Raw genomic sequence first — 19,148 nt, forward strand, 5'->3', positions numbered from 1 at the left:
ATGAAAGAGAGGAAGCAAGGGACTCTCACCTAAAAAAGAGAAAAATGATTCTAAACAAGGTTGTAGCAGATACAGAAGCGTGTCTGTTAGAGAGAACCTGGTAGGATGAGAGAAACTTCTGGCAATGCAATATGGAGAGAACAAGGTAGGGAGAGGGAACGGCACAAGTCAGGGTGGAAGGGAGGGCAGAGACCAGGATCTAAATGGCCTCATGGACAGTGCTAGGAATGACATTTCATCCTTAAAGCGCCAGGAAGCCTTGGTGTGAATGCTAACAAGGAAACAGACATGCTAAGTTACATCTCTGGATGGTAATGTGGGGGCAGCAGGACACAGAAGTGCAAACTAAAACTGATGACAGATTATAGACAAGTGGGTCTTTTAGAAGGAAGTCATGACTCAGGACCGGACAAGAACCTCATTTTTTTTCAACCACAATGCATTTATTTTATTCATTTAAAAGACACAGAGACAAAAAGAGAGAGAGAGAGAGAGAGATCGCCCATTCACTGGTTCAATCCCCAAGTGTCCCCAGGACCCAGTGATGGGCCAGGCCAAAGCCAGGAACTCTGCCAGAGTTTCCCACATTGTGACATGCACCATAGCACCTGAGCCATCACCTGCTGCCTCCCAGGGCACATGTTAGCAGGAAGGTGGAATCAGAAGCCATCTTGACACGAGACATCGGTGCCCCAAGCAGCAGATTAAACACTGCACGAACTTCTGACCACCGCTCCACCCACCCCAACGCCCCTCCTCACCACCCTTCCCAGGCCTCAGGAACAAGGTTTTGAGAGCAGTGGCTTTGGCGGGGGACATTAAAGGAACAATCAAGGGACATCAAGGAGATGGACAAGACTTAGTTCTGAAATGTGTTCAGGAGGGGAATGTGGCTGAATTTAAACTACAGGACTGCAGAAACTTAAATTGCTCTGACGAAGCTGCAGGCTGAGGACCCTGGAAGTTTATGAATGATGTTACACTCACAGCTCAGAATGTCCAAAATCAGATGCGCATGCATGTTTTTTTGAAAAAGAAAAACTGGTTTCCATTTTATAAAAATATTTGAATTAACTAAGTTCATCATTATAAAATGTAGACCAAACCTAAATATTTCACGGTTCAGTACCTGAAACACAGTGATTTGGATGCAAAAGAGAATAATTTTCTGGAACTCAGGAAAAGCCCTTTGAAGGATGTAAAGTGTGAAGCATTTGACTTCTAATAACAAGTACAGAGGAAGAAATCTTAACCACAGCGTAGAAGTCACATTTTCACAGATTCTCAAAATAGTCAAATATTATTCATTCACAGCTCAGATTTTTTCTATTTGTAATAAAAAATAGGTTCTGGATTTTGAGAATTATAAATGAAAAGTTTTCTCTACTAATGCACAGATGTCTACAAAAGATGCAGCTTTAAATAACAGAGTCTAATCAAAATGGAATCTTAAACCACATCAAAAATTATCTTTTTAAGTTCATTTAATTTCTGTGTGTCCTTTATCACTTATGCTTCCTCCTTCCGGTGCCATAGTAAAATTTAATTCCCTGATCTAAGCTCTACATAAATAAGTAGAGTTCTTTTGGGAATTTGAAACTACAATCAAAAGACTTTGGACAGAAGTCACAGAGTTTAATAATTCTAACCTTATGATTCTAACAATCAACAAACACTCAAAAAACATAAAATCTGAATGCAACAATACCAATGTCTTAAGGACAAGGGCTATTGTTAGTGGGAAAACGTCATTTTTATATCCTTTGACAGGTACAATATTCTTGTCAAGGCAGTGGAGTGGTAACCTGGCTATTTCAACCACACCAAGGACCCCATTCACGTTAAATAATTATAGGGTAGGAACTAAAAAGTAAAAAGACATTAAAGAATATAAAATAACATGTATGCATCACGGACTTAATTTGGAATTCATTGTATTTCATAAAAAGTAGGACGGTCAAGAAAGAGGTGGAGGCGTAAGAACAAAGAATGTCACACGGGAAGAAGACATGACCACAATTAGACTCACCTGCCCTATCCAGAGAGACATCTGGAAGCCACTCTCCAGTGTTAGACAGGAGGTATTTGTTGGCTACGTGGTTTGTCCTTCCATAATTAGCTGCAGCGGAACTTACTCACTACGCTCCTCAGCACTTCTGACAAACTTCAGAATTCGTACCTACCTAGGGACTGTTTAGAGGCAAGGAGCCACAACAATGACACTGCCCCTAGTTTTAGATTCAGAGATTTTGATTGATTTTAAAATGCCCTCCCTTCTCTACCTTTCAACGGGCAAATTAATCAGCATAAGAGATAGCAAGTTCTATTTATTTTTCCTATCACACAAACATAGGCAAGTTCCCATTCTTCTGAGTTGTCCTCAGATGTGACTGATGTAGGGATTTTTTTTTTTTTTTGACCCTTATAAGAATACAGCTGGGGCCAGTGCTGTGGCGCAGCAGGTAAAAGCCCCGATCTGCAGCACCAGCATCCCATATGGGCGCCAGTTCAAGTCGTCATGGTTGCTCTACTTCTGATCCGGCTCCTTGTTGATGTGCCTAGGAAAGCAGCAGAGGATGGCCCAGGTCCTTGGGTCCCTGCACCCACGTGGGAGACATGGAAAAAGCTCTTGGCTCCTGGCTTCAGATCAGCTCAGCTCCAGCAATTGCAGCCATTTGGGGAGTGAACCAGCGGATGGAAGACCTCTCTCTCTCTGTCTCTACCTCTCTCTGTAACTCTTTTAAATAAATAAAATAAATCTTAAAAAAAAAAAAGAATACAGGCAAAAACTATGGAATACATTGAAGAGGATACATTCCAACACCACAGGCCCCTGCTTACAATGAAGATATAACAGTTATAACATACAGCAAAAATTATAAAGCATAAACCACAGGAAAAGGAAGGAGACATAAATAAAATGCATTAATAAGATTATTTAAATGGCACTGTCAGGACAAATCAAGAAAACAAAATGGTTGAAAAAGGTACAGAAGACCTAACCAACTTACCCTATGGGGTAGAATCTAAGTTTTAAAAATGCACACAGGGGACAGACACTGTGGCTCACTTGGTTAATCCTCTGCCTGCGGCATTGGCATCATATATGGGCACCGGGTTCTAGTCCCGGTTGCTCCTCCTCCAGTCCAGCTCTCTGCTGTGGCCTGGGAAGGCAGTGGAGAATGGCCCAAGTGTTTGGGCCCCTGCACCCGCATGGGAGACCAGGAGGAAGCACCTGGCTCCTGGCTTCGGACTGGTGCAGCACCAGCTGTGGTGGCCATTTAGGGGGTGAACCAATGGAGGGAAGACCTTTCTCTCTGTCTCTTTCTCTCTCACTGTCTAACTCTGTCAAATAAATAAAAAAAAAATGCACAAAGACATACATACACATGCATCACTCTTTGCATCCTGGTAATTTCTGCCACTTTTCTTAACAGTTGCGATTATTTGAAAATTAAGTTACCAAAAACTAGAACATGAGGAAGAAAACAAGAAACAAGAAAGACATGGACAACCACCCAAACAACAGAAGTGACACTGGTAAGTTAGTGTTTTCCTCCTTTTTATAAACACTGTTGAACTATCTCAACTATCTGAAAACATCTGAATTTGCTTGAGTTTTTGTTGAATGAGTCTTTTTTTTTAGATGCCTAGAGGGGGAAAAAGAAAGGAAGAAAGGCTGCCAGAGAGTTGTTCATATCATTGGCCTCATTAAACCAAGACATGAAAAGTCTCTGAGTCCAAAGATTTTTGAGATGAAGAACCGAAAGTACACACTCCAAGAGATAAAATGTGACAGAGAGACGATGAGCGTGGCCCCACACTCAGGAGCCTTGCGTTCATTTTTGCTGTGTCACTGGACAAAAGCAGCTACCATTTTATTTTAAAATGAAAGGAAATTGCATTTTGTCTGTGTCACTGAGCAAATGATTTCATCTGAGCTGACCCAGCCCAGAGGCACTGTACTCCAGGTTTCCCCAACCTTCTCTGCAAAGGGAGTTACCAAGGTGAAGCTGTAATGAAGACAATGGGGCAAAGCAAACGACAAGGAGTCCACAGCTCATCTCAGCAGCACGCACGTTCATGTAGTATCTTTGACGCCTGTCTTCCCACCCCCCCCGTTGACAGACACATTCAGGAAAAGAAGACACATCTGTTTGCAATTCGTGTTTCATTCTCTTCTTTAAGCAACTAAGAATGCTTGTGGTATAGACTGTTCTGGTAAAATGTGTTATTTTTATGAAGGATTTTGTTTAACTCTCTTATACTATAGTAAATAAAGCAGAACAAGAACTAACTAGCACTAAGCACACCCAGGGTTGTATTTTTCTTGCAAAAAAAAAAAATAGAAATAAATTTGGGGCTGGAGTTTTGATATAGTGGGTAAAGCTGCTGTTTGAGATGCCAGCATCCTATATGAACGCTGGTTCATGTCCTGGCTGCTCTACTTCCAAGCTAGTTCCTTGCTAATGCTGCTGAGAAAGCAACAGAAGATGGCCCAACAGCCTGGGCCCCTGCACCCACACAGGAGACACAGATGAAGCTCTTCACTCCGGGCTTTGGCTTCACCCAGCCCTAGCCACTGTGGCCATTAGAGAGTGAACCAGTGGATGGAAGATCTCTCTCTCTCTTTCCGTGTGTGTCTAATTTTGACTTTCAAATAAATAAATCTTTAAAAAAACAGAAACTTGTAACAGCAATATTATTTATAAGAGTTAAATAAAGGCTTATAAACCGTGATGTTTTGTCAATAGCAACCCTGAACCATTTTCTATAACTCACAATTTTTAGAGAACCTGTTTTCCTGTGAAGGGTCATTTCTTCTTGATTCTCAATTCTGTCTTTTCCAAGTAATTGTGCTTTTTGAAATCAGTTTTTCATTTTTCTGTTGGATTTTGCTTTTGCAGTTTCAAAAACCCATCAGTCAATCTTTTACTTAAAAGAATAAGTGGCATTCAAGCCATGGTAGGCTGACCTCGGTGGCTAAAAATCCAATAGTTTAAAAATTGAGCTCATTTTTCATGAGACACAAGCCATGAAAAATGTGATCAAAATGGAGAAGACATCCTGCAATTCTAACTTATTTTACCCAAGAAAAAAAATAATGGATGGTTCTCTCCTGACTTCATTATTTCTTCCTTTTATTTCTACATGGAATTTAAGAACCTGCTGCAGAAATCTGAGCAGAAAATGATCTTGAGGGCCATTAAGCAATGTGTGTAATTTTCAGCATGATATTCATATATCTTAAACGACCCACAAATACACATTTTTAGAGAACTGTCATCACATGCACTGTCACTGCCTTGTCCTTGTTCTGAGCACAACTACCTCCCGGGTCTCTGAATTTTAGGATGGACTTACCACGAGCCAAAGAATTCCCTGATGTACGAACAGATGAACAGAATCAACTTTGTCAGCCTCAGCTGCATTTACTTGTGTTATGATCACAGTCATATAATGGGGAAGACTCGGTGACTCTTATTGCTCCTAATAAGCTCATTACTTAGGCCAACAGTGATGAGAAAAAGACACACTTGTAGTCAGGCATTTGTACTCAGACCCTAACTCACTCACTCACTCACGACCCGGGCAGGTCACTTAGCTCTTCTGGGCTTCAGAGAGGGCCTCTCTCCAAGGGAAAGGGTTGGGTTAAACAGACTCCTCTGCCCCTCTGGAGCTAACACCATAGGTTATTCCCCCGACAGTCATCCTGCACGCTGTTTTCCTACATCATCCCATTCGTGACCCTACTGCCAAAGCCATCGGAACAGACGTCTGTTCAGAAACCTGAGAAGCAACATCCCTTTCGCTACTACATGAGGAAAGTTCACAGTACCTAAAATAGCCACCACCTCGTCATCCTGGATGACTTCCAAGGACCCCGACACGACGAAGCACAGGGCGTCCACACTTTCCCCGGCGTGGTAAATGAGATCCCCGGGAGCGCAGTGGATGGTCTGGAACTCCACCGCCAGGGCACGCAGACACCCGTCGCTGGCCAGTCGGAACGCAGGGTGCTCATTGAAGACCTTCCTGTTGAGGTGGACACAGATATCTGCTCTCATGTCCTTGGGACAGATGGAGAGGACCTGAAGAAAAGCGAGAGGTGGGTAAGCAAGAGGGAGAGATTTCATTAAAAAAAAAAAAAGAAAAGAGAACTTGTCCATCGTCCAACAAATATTTATTGATGGTGACTATGTCTGCTGCAGGAGCTGGGCAGGCAATGTTGACAAGACTCAGCTCTGCTCTGGGAGCTGAGAATCCCCTGAGATGCGCTGACTTGCACCATTAGGACACAACACCATGGCAACTGCTTTCGGAAGAAGGGGCAGGGGTCAAGAAGGGTATCAGGAGAAAGTCTTATGTCATTTCATCAAAGAGCTAAAGAAAACAGGGCAACAGCCTTCACTCAACTCTTGTCGATTTTTTCATAACTGAATCCAAATTCAGAACTGTGGTGCTTAAGCCACATTGGGGGTGGAGGCATACCAGCCAGGTGTCAGAAAGCAAAATCAACAAAAGCCCTGTGGGGCACCTTGACACGTTAGCTGGTTGATAGAACTCCACTCTAGAGGTGTTTTAGTCACGCTGAACGATCTTCCTCTTACAAACACATTCATTCCTGGCAAAGGTCCAGGAAAGGGTGTGCTGCACCCAGGTATGTCAGCATTAGTTTGCAGGAGTCCTCGCTGAGCCATCTTTGGCTCCTCCAGATTTCTTTCTTTCTTTTTTCATTATTTATTTATTTACTTGGAAGTCAGAGTTAACACAGAGAGAGGAGAAGAAGAGAGAGAGAGAGAGAGAGAGAGAGAGAGAATCTTCCATCTGCTGGTTCATTCCCCAAGTGGCCACAATGGCTGGAGCTGGGCCAACCCAAAGCCAGGCATCAGGAGCCTCTTCTAGGTCTCCTATGCAGGTGCAGAGGCCCAAGGACTTGGGCCATCCTCCACTGCTTTCCCAGGCTATAGCAGAGAGCTGGATTGGAAGTGGAGCAGCCAGGACTCAAACTGGTGCCCATATGGGGTGCCGGCACTGCAGGCAGCGTCTTTGCCCGCTACACCACAGTGCTGTCCCGGCTCCTCCAGATTTCTAAGGGCAGTAGCAGAATGCAAGCTCAGGACATCCTTGACAACAGTGAGCACCAATGGAATCGTGGTTACAGGGAAAGGGGCAGAGAGCTTTTCTTGGCTGTGCCTTCCCAACGGGGCAGCTGAAGACCCAAATGAAAATGGACATGACAGTCACATTTAATCAGAACACCATGGAGCCAGGTGTGATTACAGAGGTCTGCATCACCCGCGTTAAAGAAGTGCGTGCCCACTCATTTAGCATCCTCCAACTCCCTTGGTGAATGACTCCTTATCATCAGAAATGTTCTTCTTTGATAGGCTTTAGATCCCTCGAAGCTGACTAAGTTGATTTTCCCTCATTAAGTTATACCACATAATGTTTAACATAAAACACTTTCCTTTCCTCTGCTTAATTGAACTTTAAGCTCTAAAAAATTACCTGAGGCTTGAAATATTCCCTTGACTGTTTCTTTCATTTTTGGACTCACTGTCAATGACACACTGGTTGCCTCACTATGGGTAAGATGGTCTCATTCAAATTTAAAAACCACTAATTATAACTTCAGTATCCCTTCTCTGAAGCTTTCCTAACATTGTACACAGTATTTCATATCACTTAATTACGTCCTTGGGTTTCTATTTTCATACCCCTCAAATTCCTGGAGGCAGCAGCGACCAACTCACTTACCTTTCTGAAAAAAAATTTCGTCTTTGAGGAAAGGAATGCCTAATAGCTCTAGAAGCAAGAGGTGCTTTGGTCCACATTAGTTATTTTGCATAATAATTGAATATTCTTTAATGTATTAATTTTAGTGGTTTTATACAAAATTAGTCATCTGTGCACACTTACTGAGTTTCTGCTATGGGTTTCACTGCTGTGTTAAATCCCTGAACTAAAAAGAATAAATAAGACACTGTCTTTGCCTTAAAGGAGCCAACTTGGAAGTCTAGGAAACACACATAATAAAAGGACAATTAAAATACAATGAAAAAGATGCTGTGACGGGGACGTGTCCGAGGTGATTAGGGAACAAGTGCTGCCTCCGAGTCTTCACGTGTGACACAGGGGTAGCATAAAGATCAGCCTAAGAGGATGTGAGTCTGGATTCAGATCTATCACTGCACCCTCTATAACCCTAGAGCAAGTTACTTAATCTCACAAAACCGCATCTGTGAAACACGGACAACGATGCAGTGTCTGTCGTAGGCTCAGCACAGGAATTAAACGAAAGGACATGCATTTAGGCTGCTTCAGCCTGCACACAGCGAGTGCTGAATAAATAGCTTTTATTTTGTCTCCTTATTGAACATGTGTGTTCTTACAGGGTCTATTGTTGCGTCAGCTCTCTGCAAAAGCAATTCGCGTATTGTACTTTCTACATGTATAGTCTCACCTGGGCTGTTTGATACGGACAGAATTAAGAGAATTACGTATCAATATGATTCTGTAGGTATATTAAGCAGTGGAGAACATTAATGTTTTTTTCAAGTTAAAAATGAAATTAGCTCTAGGAAAGTCAAAAATAATAAATATATATACACACATGAGGGTACTTCAAAAAGTTCATGGAAAATTGAATTAAATAATGTCCATTTTGGTAAAAAACTTTAGAAATCCATACATACTTCCTTCCAAAAGTACACGAAAAACATGTATTATTGAAAAATACACTGATTTCAACATTTTTGAACCAAAATAAAGTTATATTTTAGCTTCATTTTCCCACAAATCTTTTGAAGTATCAACCATAAGCCTTAACACTGAATAGCCTGATGAGGAAATGCACTCTCAGTTTCCAGCCATTTACAATAGAGAACTTTTATTGTTTTAGATTCATTTTGATAATAGTCATTTTATATCCTTTAATTATTTCTTCTGGGATTCATATTGCAAATGAAATATTCCAGTGTCTGCAATATTGTCTTGTAATTGGCATATGAAAGGAGGATTTATATTCCATTTCTAGTGCATCTTTCTTTGTTAGCTCATTCCACTTAGGATATTATTTATTTTGATTGATGGTACAGTCTTATGTCCAGATGCTATAAAGTGGCAAACTACCTCTCCATCCTCACATAGAGTATGTATCTGACATGGTGTGACTGTGACAGAAATACAAATATAATATCATTCAGTCTGGAAATGAAGGCACTAATAACCATCATAAGCAAAGAAAATTCTAATTTTAAGTGACAGAATAAAACTGTCATTCAGGATAACTCTCATACCTGGCCTTTTGTCTCCATTTTAATACACTCTGCCTTGGATTTCATATCTAATCTCTTGTGTATAAATTCTCTAATTGTGTCTCATAGTTACAAACAAAATTACATTTCAGTAAAAACATTCAGGTTTAAATGACTTATGTTTATCTCCACAGATGATTATTTATTTCATCCTCATGTCAGAATGCTAATAAAGTAAATTTTTAATTAAGATGAGCAATAAATTTTCTCTTTGGAAGAGCTATGGCAGTGCATAAGGAATCATCTTTGCCAATTCTGCAAACAAACCCTGAAAACCAATGAATGCCTTGGTCTGGTAAATAAAATCTTTTTCTATTATTTATGATATTCATAAAATCCAAGGTTGAGAGGTAACAGATAATCCTCAGGCTCCAAAAATTGAACCTCAATACTGCAATTAGAAAAAAAATTTTAGTAAAACATCAAAATTTTTATTTACTTGTTTACTGTTATTTGAAAAGCAGAGAAAGTGAGAGAGATGGAGATCTCCCATCCACTAGTTCACTCTCCAAATGCCTATAACAACTGATATTGTGCTAGATAGAAGCCCGAAACCAGGAACTCAATGTAGCTCTTCCACATGGGTAGCAGGGACTCAAGTACTTATGCCATTATCTGCTACTTCCCATGGTGCTCATTAGCAGGAAGCTGGAATTGGAAGCAGAGCTGGGACCCAAACCCAGACATTTCAGTATGGGATGCAGTGTCCCAATTTGCATCTTAACCGCTACACCAAATGTCCTTGCCTATAAAACATAAATATCAGAGTAATTCAAAAATTTCATGGAAATATAGAATGGAAAGTTTATTTTGGTACAAAAACCCTGAAATCCATGCATAGCTTTTTCATAACACACATTTTCCATGAATTCTTTAAAGACCTTTGATACGCACGGACTTCCAGAAATTTTTACACCAAAATAACTCCATCTTTTAGTTACGTTTCCCATAATTCTTAATACCCTCATGTGATCATGTTATCTCTGCTTTCCCAGGATAAGTGATGGCCAGCTTTCCCACCAAGTAAACCCAAAGTCCAAACCAAGCGTAGAAGGCTGTTTGCGTGCAATCTACAAAGCAGATACAGGCAGATTTGTGCTGGGAGAAGCTCTGTCTCCCAGGAAGCAAGTTCCCACAGCACACATGCATTCACTGAACTCACAGGTAAGCAGCACTGGTTATGTGTGCCTAGCACTATGCAAGTTCTCCAGACCCGTGAGCAAAAACTCTAAGGTTCCTGTTTCCCGGGAGTTTCTATTTTGGCACAATTTGAAAAAACTCACAGTTCTTAGTCCAATACCCGTTCTACAGAGAAGGCACATGTATCTCATAAATTTTAAGGGATTTTCTCAAGTTCTGTCAACAAATTTCTAGCAAAGACCAAATTGCTTAAGCTCCAGCTGTTAAGCCATGCTCCTGAATAAAGCTCAACCAGGAAAAAAGGATAAAATATAAAAAAGGATAAAATATTCTCTGGTGTTTTCTGGTTCTTGGTTTAATATTAAAAATATAAATACTGGTTTCTAAAATTCACTTAAATTCAATTAATCAAATCTATAGTTTACTCATTAGGAAACCATTAATGTCCCATTATCAAAAAAAACAGCCATGATTTCACTGAAAATTTGTCCAAATTTTGAAGTATTTTCATTTCAGTTTCAACAAGGGGATTGGATAATTGAATATGTTAGTAAACGCACACGTTATTCATTGATAAAATGTTTATATCCCATTACTGTTTCTTAAGGGAAATCTATCTTAAAAGTTCTCGTGTATGAAAAGAACTCCTAACAGACATGATCAGAAAAGATCCTCACCACAATGCATTATATTCAAATTTTCAAAAGTAAAACATAAAGAAAAGATTTTAAAACATACATGAGAGGAACACCAGTTACTTTTAGAGGGTCCCCAATTAGACTAACAGCAGTTTTCTCATAAAAAACCCTACAGGCTAGGAGAAAATGGAGCGATATAATTCAAGTCCAAAAAAAAAAAAAAAAAAAAAAAAAAAAACCACTGTAACCAGCAAAGCAAAACTCTCATCTCTCATAAATGAAGGTGAAATAAAGACCTTCCAAAACAGAGATTGAAAAAATGTATCATCACTCATCCAACCTTACAAATGATACTTAAGGATGTGCTATGCGCAGAAACAGAGAAAATAGTCATCATTAGGAAAGAAGTAAAGGCAGAAAATTTCCTAGTGAAAGCACACAGGAAATCCAAAGACAACAATCATAATATTTATGGAAAAATGATAGGAACAAGTCATTAATTATCAACACTAACCTTGAATGTAAATGGCCTAAATTCTCCAATTTAAAGACATAGATTGGATGAAAGGATTAAAAAACAAGACACATATATTTGCTACCTACAAGAAATATACCTCACCAACAAAGATACACACACACTGAGTGAAAAGATGGAAAAAGGTATTCCATGCTCATGGAAAGCAAAAAAGAGCAGATGTAACCATCCCAATATTGGACAAAATAGACTTTAAACAAAATCTGTTAAAAGATACAAGGGCATTATATTATGATTAAGGGATCAATTCATTAGGAAGATGTGACTATATTAAATGTATTTGCACTCAAAGCCAAGGCACTAGGCTATTAAAAACATATGTTAACGGACCTAAAAAGAGAGACAGACTCCAATACAATAATAATGGGGGACTTCAACACTCCAGTTTCATCAAAGGACACTTCAACTATATTAAAAAAATCAATAAACAACAGAGCTAATCTATACTATGAACCAAATGGATCTAATTGATATCTATAGAACATTTCACCCCGTAGTTGTAGAATACACATTCTTCTCATCAGTGCATGGAACTTTCTCTAAAATAGACCATATGTTAGGCCATAAAGTAAGTCTCAAGAAATTTAAAAAAAAATGAAATCATGCCATTTAGCTTTTCTGAACATAACAGAATGAAGCTGGAAATTAACAATGTAAGTAACTCTAGAAAACATGCAGACAAATGGAGACTGGACAGCATGCTCCTGAATGAACAGTGGGTCACAGAAGAAATTAAAAGAGAAATAAAAAAATTCCTAGAAACGAATGAAGATGACAATACAACATATAAAAACATGTGGGACACAACAAGAACAGTTTTAAGAGGGGGAGTTTATAGTGCCCAAATCAAGAGATTGGAAAGGCAATAAATAAATGACCTAACAATTCATCTCAAGCACCAAGAAAAACAAGAACCAAACTCCAACTTAGTAGGAGGAAAGAAATAATTAAAATTAGAGAAAAATAAACAAAATTGGAAAAAAATTACACAGAAGATCAATGAAATGAACAGTTGTTTTTTTTTTTTTAAATAAACAAATTGATACACCATTGGCCTAACTAACCAAGAAAAAGGGGGGTTGGGGTAGAAGAGAAGACCTAAATTAATAAAATCAGAGTTCCAAAGGAGATGTTACAATGGATACTACAGAAATAAAAAGAATGCTCTTGAGTCACTACAGACAACTGTATGCTAACAAATTGGAAAATCTAGAAGAAATGGACAGATTTCTAGATGTATACAATCTACCACAACTGAGTCATGAAGACAGAGAATCTAAACTAATACAAAGACAGACTTGAATCAGGGGTAAAGACCTTCCCAACAAAGAACAACCTAGGGCTTGATTGCATCACTGCTGAGCTCTGCCAGACATTGAAGGAATAACTAATTCCAATTTTTCTCAAACTATTTAAAGCAATTGAAAGGGAGGGAATCTTCCCAAACTCCTTTCATGAGACCAGCATTATCTTAAATTCCAAACCAGATAAAGATAACTATAGATCAATATCCCTGAATCATCAACAAAATATGAACTAGTTAAATCTAATAACACATCAGAAAGATCATTCACTTGGACCAAGAGGGATTTATCCATGGTAAACAGGGATGGTTCAACGTACAAAAATCAATAAATATGATACATCACAAAACAAATTGAAGAATAAAAGAAATATGATTTTCTCAATAGATGCAGAGAAAGCATCTGCTAAAATACAAAATCCTTTCATGATAAAAAAAAAAAAAAAACCGTAAGCAAATTTATGACATGCACACAGTCAGCATCTTATTGAATGGTGAAAAGTTGGGATGTATTTCCACTGAGATCCAGAACCAGACAAGAATGCTCACTGTCACCATTGCTATCCAATATAGTTCTGGAAGTTTATCCAGAGCTATTGGGCAAGAAGAAGAAATCAAAAGGATACCAATTGGAAAGGATAAGTCAAATTATCCCTATTTGTAGATGACAGGGCTGGCGCAGTGGCACAGTGAGTTAATATCCCGCTTGTGGCGCCAGCATCCCATGTGGGTGCCAGTTCTAGTTCCGGCTGCTTCTCTTTCAATCCAGCTCTCTGCTATGGCCTGATAAAGTAGTAAGAAGATGGCTCAAGTTCTTGGTCCCCTGCACCAGTGTGGGAGACCGGGGGAAGCTCCTGACTCCTGGCTTCAGATCGGTGCAGCTCTGGCCGTTGTGGCCATCTGGGGAGTGAACCAATGGAATGAGGACCTTTCTCTCTGTCTCTCCCTCTCACTGTCTATAACTCTACCTCTCAAATTAAAAAAAAAAAAAAACCTATTTGCAGATGACATGATCCTATATAGAAAGAAATTAAGACTGTACTAAGAGAATATTGGGGCCGGCGCCGTGACTCAACAGGCTAATCCTCCGCCTTGCGGCGCCGGCACACTGGGTTCTAGTCCCAGTTGGGGCGCCGGATTCTATCCCAGTTGCCCCTCTTCCAAGCCAGCTCTCTGCTGTGGCCAGGGAGTGCAGTGGAGGATGGCTCAAGTGCTTGGGCCCTGCACCCCATGGGAGACCAGGAGAAGCACCTGGCTCCTGGCTTCGGATCAGCGCGGTGTGCCGGCTGCAGTGCGCAGGCTGCGGCGGCCATTGGAGGGTGAACCAACGGCAAAGGAAGACCTTTCTCTCTGTCTCTCTCTCTCACTGTCCACTCTGCCTGTCAAAAAAAAAAAAAAAGAGAGAGAACATTGGACTCATAAGAGCTTGATAAAGTTTCAGAATATAAAATCAACACACAAAAGTCAACAGCCTTTGTTTATACAAATGGCTGACAAACAATTTATTAACAATATTAACATTAAAAATAGTGACAAAAATTTAAATACCTTGGAATAAATTTAATCAAGAATGTGAAAGATGTCTACAACAAAAATAAAAAAAAAATTAAAGAGAGAAATAGAAGGAACAAAAATTTGAAAAATCTTTCATGGTTATGGATTGTAAGAATTAAAGTCATCAAACTGTTCATACTCCCCAAAACAGTTTACATTCTCAGTGTAATCTCAATCAAAATGTCATCAACATTCTTCTTAGATACAGAAAAAAACTATGCTAAAATTCATGTGGAAACATGAGAGACCACAAATAGCTAAAGCAATCTAAAGCAACAAAAATCAAGCCAGAGATAATACAATACCACATTTTATGACATACTACAGGGCATTTATAATCAAAACAGCTTGATTCTGGCACAAAAATAGACAGGTACACCAATGGAAAAGAATAAAAACTCCTAAAACTAATCTACACATTTACAACTAACTAATCATTGACAAATGTGCTAAAATCTATCCCTGGAGAACAAAGAGTCTGTTCAACATATGATGTTGGGAAAATTGGATCTACACATTCAGAAATTGAAAAAAAAACAACCATACTTTACACTTTATACAAAAATCAAACCAAGAATCTAAATCTATCATTCAATACCATCAAATTATTAGAAGAAAACATTGGGGACACTCTGCAAGACATTCTCATAGGCAATGTGTTCTTGGGAAAGATTCCAGAAGCAATGGAAATAAAATCAAAAATAGATGGGATTACATCAAACTAAGAAGCTTCCACATTACAAAGGAAACACTAAACAATGTGAAAAGGCAATCAACAGAATGGGAGAAAATATTTGGAAACTATGCAACTATTGATAAAGGAGTAATATGAAGAATCTATAAAGAGCTCAAAAACTCAACAATAAATTAAACAACCTAATTAGGAAATGGGCAATTGACATGAATAAGCATTTTTCAAAGTATTAAATACAAATGGTCAACAGACACATGAAAAAATACTCAGGATTATTAGCCATCAGGGAAATCTAAATAAAAGACACAATGAGGTTTCACCTCACGCCAGTTAAAATGGTTACCACTCCAAAATCAAAAAAACAATAAATGCTGGTGAGGATGTGGGGAAAAGGTATTCTAACACACTGTTGGTGGGAACGTCAACTAGTGAACCCTTATAGAAGACAGAATGGGGATTCCTCAGACATCTGAAAATAGATCTACCATATGACCCAGCCCTCCTACTCCTAGGAATTTACCCAAAGTAAATGAAATCAGCATATGAAAGTGTTATCTGTATCCCTGTGTTTATGGCCTCTCAATTCACAATAGTTCAGATATGGAATCAACTCAGATGTCCATCACCTGATGACTGGATAAAGAAAACTTGATGTATATACACTATGGGATACTACTCAGCCATAAAAAAGAATGGAATCTCATCTTTTGCAACAAAATGGATGCACCTGGAGACCATTATACTTAGTGAAATTTGTCAGATCCAAGACAGAAAATTGTGTATGTTTTCTCTGATATGTGGCAGTTCATATAGAATATGAAAAATGTATAGTGAATGTAATGGACATCTTTTGATATGATGGTCATTGTTGGCCCTTGTTTATATTCCTGTGGCACTGTGGCCTTCCCACTTTTTACTTGTTGTGCATTATGGCTACTGCTGAATTAAACCTGTGATAATAGAGTGGACTAAATTATGTGTGCAAAAGTAGGGAAAAAGAAAAGAAAAGAAGAGAAGAAGGGGCTTGAGGGATGGATGGGGAGGGAGAGAAGTACGGTTATTTTCTTAGAAGTGTTCCCATAAAATGCATGAAATCTATTCTCTTTATGTTAATAAAAATTTTGAAAAAAGGAGTTGAACTAGGTATTAGCATAATACCTAATAATAAATGTGACACGGGTCCCTTCAAGTCTTTTATCCATTAAGATATCAGTAATGTTGCAGAACCTTGGAAGAGGGAGTCTAAATGTGATAATGAGCATAAAAAACAAGGTATTAAGTCAATATTCTCTCATAAAATGATTGCGTAGACAAAGAAAACAGACTTTATCCTATCTCCTACTCATTCTTTTTATATACTCAAAATATATTAATATCAATTATACAAAATATGGAAAGCAAAAAACACTAAGCAGAAAATAAAACTTTTCTATTACTTACACTTATTTATGTGTGTATATAGTTTTTGTAAAACTTGATTCTCAAATTGTATTACTTGCTGTAATTGCTCAATATCATATTAAAATTAATTCCTATGCCATAAAGTATGGATATCAAAACAATTTTAATCATTGCAATCTATTCCATCATATGGTTGTAACAAAATTAACTAAACCATTATCCTATAATTAGATATCAAGATTTCCATTCATTCCTTTCATAAATCAAATCACATCAAATACCTTTGTACCTGTTTCAGATCATCTAAGCATAGATTATCACAAGCAAATTAGTGGATAAAAATTAAAAACACCTTTATTGCTCTTGAAAAATTGTTTCCCGGAGAAGATGCATCAGATTACTCAAATCTGCTGTCTATGAGAGTATCTTACGTGTTACTACTCATAATCTGCCTCTTAAATCTCCCATATTGTTGGAAAGAGAAAAGTTCACCTGAAACAGAAATAGAATTTGTAATATAATGAGGCAGAATCCCAGAGAGCTTTGTCCTTAGCAGTTTATTATCAGCAGTCTCTACTTCAATGATCACAAACTGATCCCTGTTCAATCTGCAACATACTTTGAATGCTGTCTAATGGGGATGATTCTACCATAAGTGCTTAAAGGTGGTGAACCATACAAGGCACTTTCCTAAGGCTTCCTACTGCTCCAGGATAAAATTATCTTATTGATTATCCATAAAATCCTCCATCAGAAGTACTGTAATGTCAGCTATTTTTAGTAATAATTGACAAGCTAAGACAATCCCTTATTTTCTGTCTCAGTGTAGAGGAACAAATGCATTCATGATCTCTTGATAGCCACCGCAGCTGTCACCGAGAGTCTTCCAAATCCTTCCTTTTGACACAATGAAGGCATGCACTACTAGTTAAACTCTCCTCAGGAATTCCAATGAAATGGCATTAAGTTGAGACTGGCCAGTGGTGAAGCGGGCAAAGCTGCGGCATGCAGCCCTGGCATTCCCATATGAACACCAGTTCAAGACCCGGCTACTCCACTTTCGATCCCGCTCTCTGCTACGGCCTGGGAAAGCAGTAGAAAATGGCCCAGGTCCCCTGCACCTGTGTGGGAGATGTAGAAGACAGACACAGAAGAAGCTCCAGGCTCCTGGTTTCGGACCAGTGCAGCTCCAGCCAATTGACGCCATCTGGGGAGTGAACTAGCAGGTGGAAGAGCCTTCTCTCTCTCTCTCTCTCGCTCTCTCTCTCGCTCTCTACCTCTGCCTCTCTGTAACTCTGCCTTTCAAATAAACAAATAAATCTTTAAAAAAAAAAAGGAAAAAGAAAGAAATAGTATTAAGTTAGTGAAGATCGGCAGAAAGAGGTGGGCACGTGACATCTGCACATGAAACATTTTTTCAATCTTTCTTGGGAATGAGGAGTAAAGACTGCAAAACAAACCAAAAGAATGAAGTAGAGTATTCCATGGGGATTTAATTCTCATTCATTTTGTGGTATGAAAGTTCACCTTATTTAAAAAAAAATACGCAAAGAATAATCAAGCAGCCATGCAGAACAAGGCGAGCTGCTGCTGGATGTTAATCTACCAGTCTCTAGAGGCATCAAAGTCCTCAAGGAATTAACCCCGGAACAATGTAATGAAATAAAACCAAGGCAAATTGACTTCCATTATTTAGAAGTAAAAGGTCATATTTAAAGAGAAAACTGCTGGCCGGTGCCGCGGCTCACTAGGCTAATCCTCCGCCTTGCGGAGCCGGCACACCGGGTTCTAGTCCCGGTCGGGGCACCGATCCTGTCCCGGTTGCCCCTCTTCCAGGCCAGCTCTCTGCTGTGGCCAGGGAGTGCAGTGGAGGATGGCCCAAGTGCTTGGGCCCTGCACCCCATGGGAGACCAGGAGAAGCACCTGGCTCCTGCCATCGGATCAGCGCAGTGCGCCGGCTGCAGCGCGCCAACCGCGGCGGCCATTGGAGGGTGAACCAACAGCAAAGGAAGACCTTTCTCTCTGTCTCTCTCTCTCTCACTGTCCACTCTGCCTGTCAAAAATAAAAAAAATAAAAATAAAAAAAATTAAAAAAAGAGAAAACTGCTCCAGCCAGTGAAGGCTTTAAGCTAGAATTCACTGGTTTCACTGTAGAGACAAATTTTTTGTAAAGAAGCCACATGTAGAAAAGAAAGATCGAATGCTTCTGTTTCAAAAATATGAGGAACCAATTAATTCTACCAAGTTTCCCATGACTTTGGTTCTGCAGTAGACGAGGGAAAAGAAAGAACAGCAGCATTTCTGGGGTGGTTCAGCTCGTTAAAAGCAGAAAGGACTTGGGCCACTGAATCTCCCAAGGTGGATTCTGAGGAAACTGAGTTTCTTTTGTGCCCTGCCCTTCATCCCACGTCTGTGATTTTTATATGAAGTATTTGACTAACTAAGAACAGTTGTCCACATATGTAAGAGGCGGGACTATATTTTCCACTGTATTTCATTAATTGTGCAGAAGAGTAGAAAAGCTTTTGCCAGTGGCCATGATCTTTCTAAAGTCACCTATGAC

At 39.3% G+C, this 19,148-nt stretch overlaps 1 protein-coding gene across 1 annotated transcript in view; it reads right to left on the reverse strand.

Annotated features, from left to right (window-relative positions):
• KCNH5 (potassium voltage-gated channel subfamily H member 5) overlaps window positions 1–19,148 on the reverse strand; it is a 362,743-nt gene that overhangs the window by 75,455 nt on the left and 268,140 nt on the right. Inside the window, exon 9 of the mRNA XM_062181546.1 lies at window positions 5,840–6,092. Within this exon, the coding sequence (XP_062037530.1) occupies window positions 5,840–6,092 (253 nt within the window). The remainder of the gene's footprint in view (window positions 1–5,839; window positions 6,093–19,148) is intronic.

Source organism: Lepus europaeus, chromosome 22 (assembly GCF_033115175.1).
Source record: "Lepus europaeus isolate LE1 chromosome 22, mLepTim1.pri, whole genome shotgun sequence".
Lineage (NCBI taxonomy): Eukaryota > Metazoa > Chordata > Mammalia > Lagomorpha > Leporidae > Lepus > Lepus europaeus.